Source organism: Condylura cristata, unplaced genomic scaffold, assembly GCF_000260355.1.
Source record: "Condylura cristata isolate star-nosed mole 26May11 unplaced genomic scaffold, ConCri1.0 scaffold00032, whole genome shotgun sequence".
NCBI lineage: Eukaryota > Metazoa > Chordata > Mammalia > Eulipotyphla > Talpidae > Condylura > Condylura cristata.
The window spans coordinates 20,078,802-20,079,694 of NW_004567133.1; the positions used below are offsets into that span (position 1 = coordinate 20,078,802).

The 893-nt window shown below is 68.9% G+C and overlaps 1 protein-coding gene across 1 annotated transcript in view; it reads right to left on the reverse strand.

Moving 5' to 3' along the window:
* CCNF (cyclin F) overlaps positions 1 to 500 on the reverse strand; it is a 16,712-nt gene extending 16,212 nt beyond the window's left edge. The window contains exon 1 of the mRNA XM_012731689.1: positions 302 to 500. Within this exon, the coding sequence (XP_012587143.1) occupies positions 302 to 500 (199 nt within the window). The remainder of the gene's footprint in view (positions 1 to 301) is intronic.
* Between the last annotated feature and the right edge of the window lie 393 nt (positions 501 to 893).

Genomic DNA, 893 nt, shown 5'->3' on the forward strand with positions numbered 1-893 from the left:
GCCTGGTCAGCTCAGACTTCTGCACCCCCATCACACAGGTCCCCCAGGCAGTTGTTTTGGCTTTCCCCCTGTCCTCTCTGCACCCCAATAGCCTGCAGGTTGCGAGATGCGACCAAGAGCTGCTGTCCGGGGTCTGCCCAGCCTGGCACGGCCCACACCGCTCCTCTGTCGGGTGGGCACTGACGCACCACATCTCCCTGGAGCCTGGGTGCGGGTCTGTGCGCGGCCGGCCGTGGGGAGCGCAGCTGCTGCCCTCCAGGCGTCCGTCTCTCCCGCCGGGGAGCAGGACCGTGCACCCCACTGGGCACAGCCCCCACTCCCGGCTTCCGGAGGCGAGAGGCGAGGTCCCGCTCCGGCGGGGAGGGGGCGAGGCGTGGATGAAACCAGGCTCCGGGGATTCCAGTGTCCTGGCAGGGTCCGTCCGGGGGCCGGCAGCGCCGGTCTTTCCACCCGCAGGCCGGGCGCTCCAGAGTCGGAGCCCAGGCGGACAGTGTGTCCATTGCCTCCCCGGGGTTACTTCGCTTATATTTCTAAAGACATTTATTTATGCGTATAGAGCTGGGGTGCAGGCCAGAGGCGCAGGGGTGAGAGGCCTCGCCCGAGACAGAGCGGGGAGCAGGACAGGCAGGTGGACGAAGCCCACTGCTGAGGGGGCAGCGGGAGGGGTCTGCCGCGCCCGGGGGCGGGGGGGCACGCCCCGGCCGGGATCGAACTCGCGCTTCCGGGCGCTGCGTCCTACCTGCTGCGCCCCCGGGCCAAGGCTGTTTTCTTCTGCCAGCTCAGAGCTGCCCAACCTCCTTCTAAGTGCCACTGGCGGCTACTCCTCAGGTCTCCACAGCACCCCCAGCCACGTGTCTGCGAGCAGGCGCGTGTGTGCAGGAGGGAGCCACGCC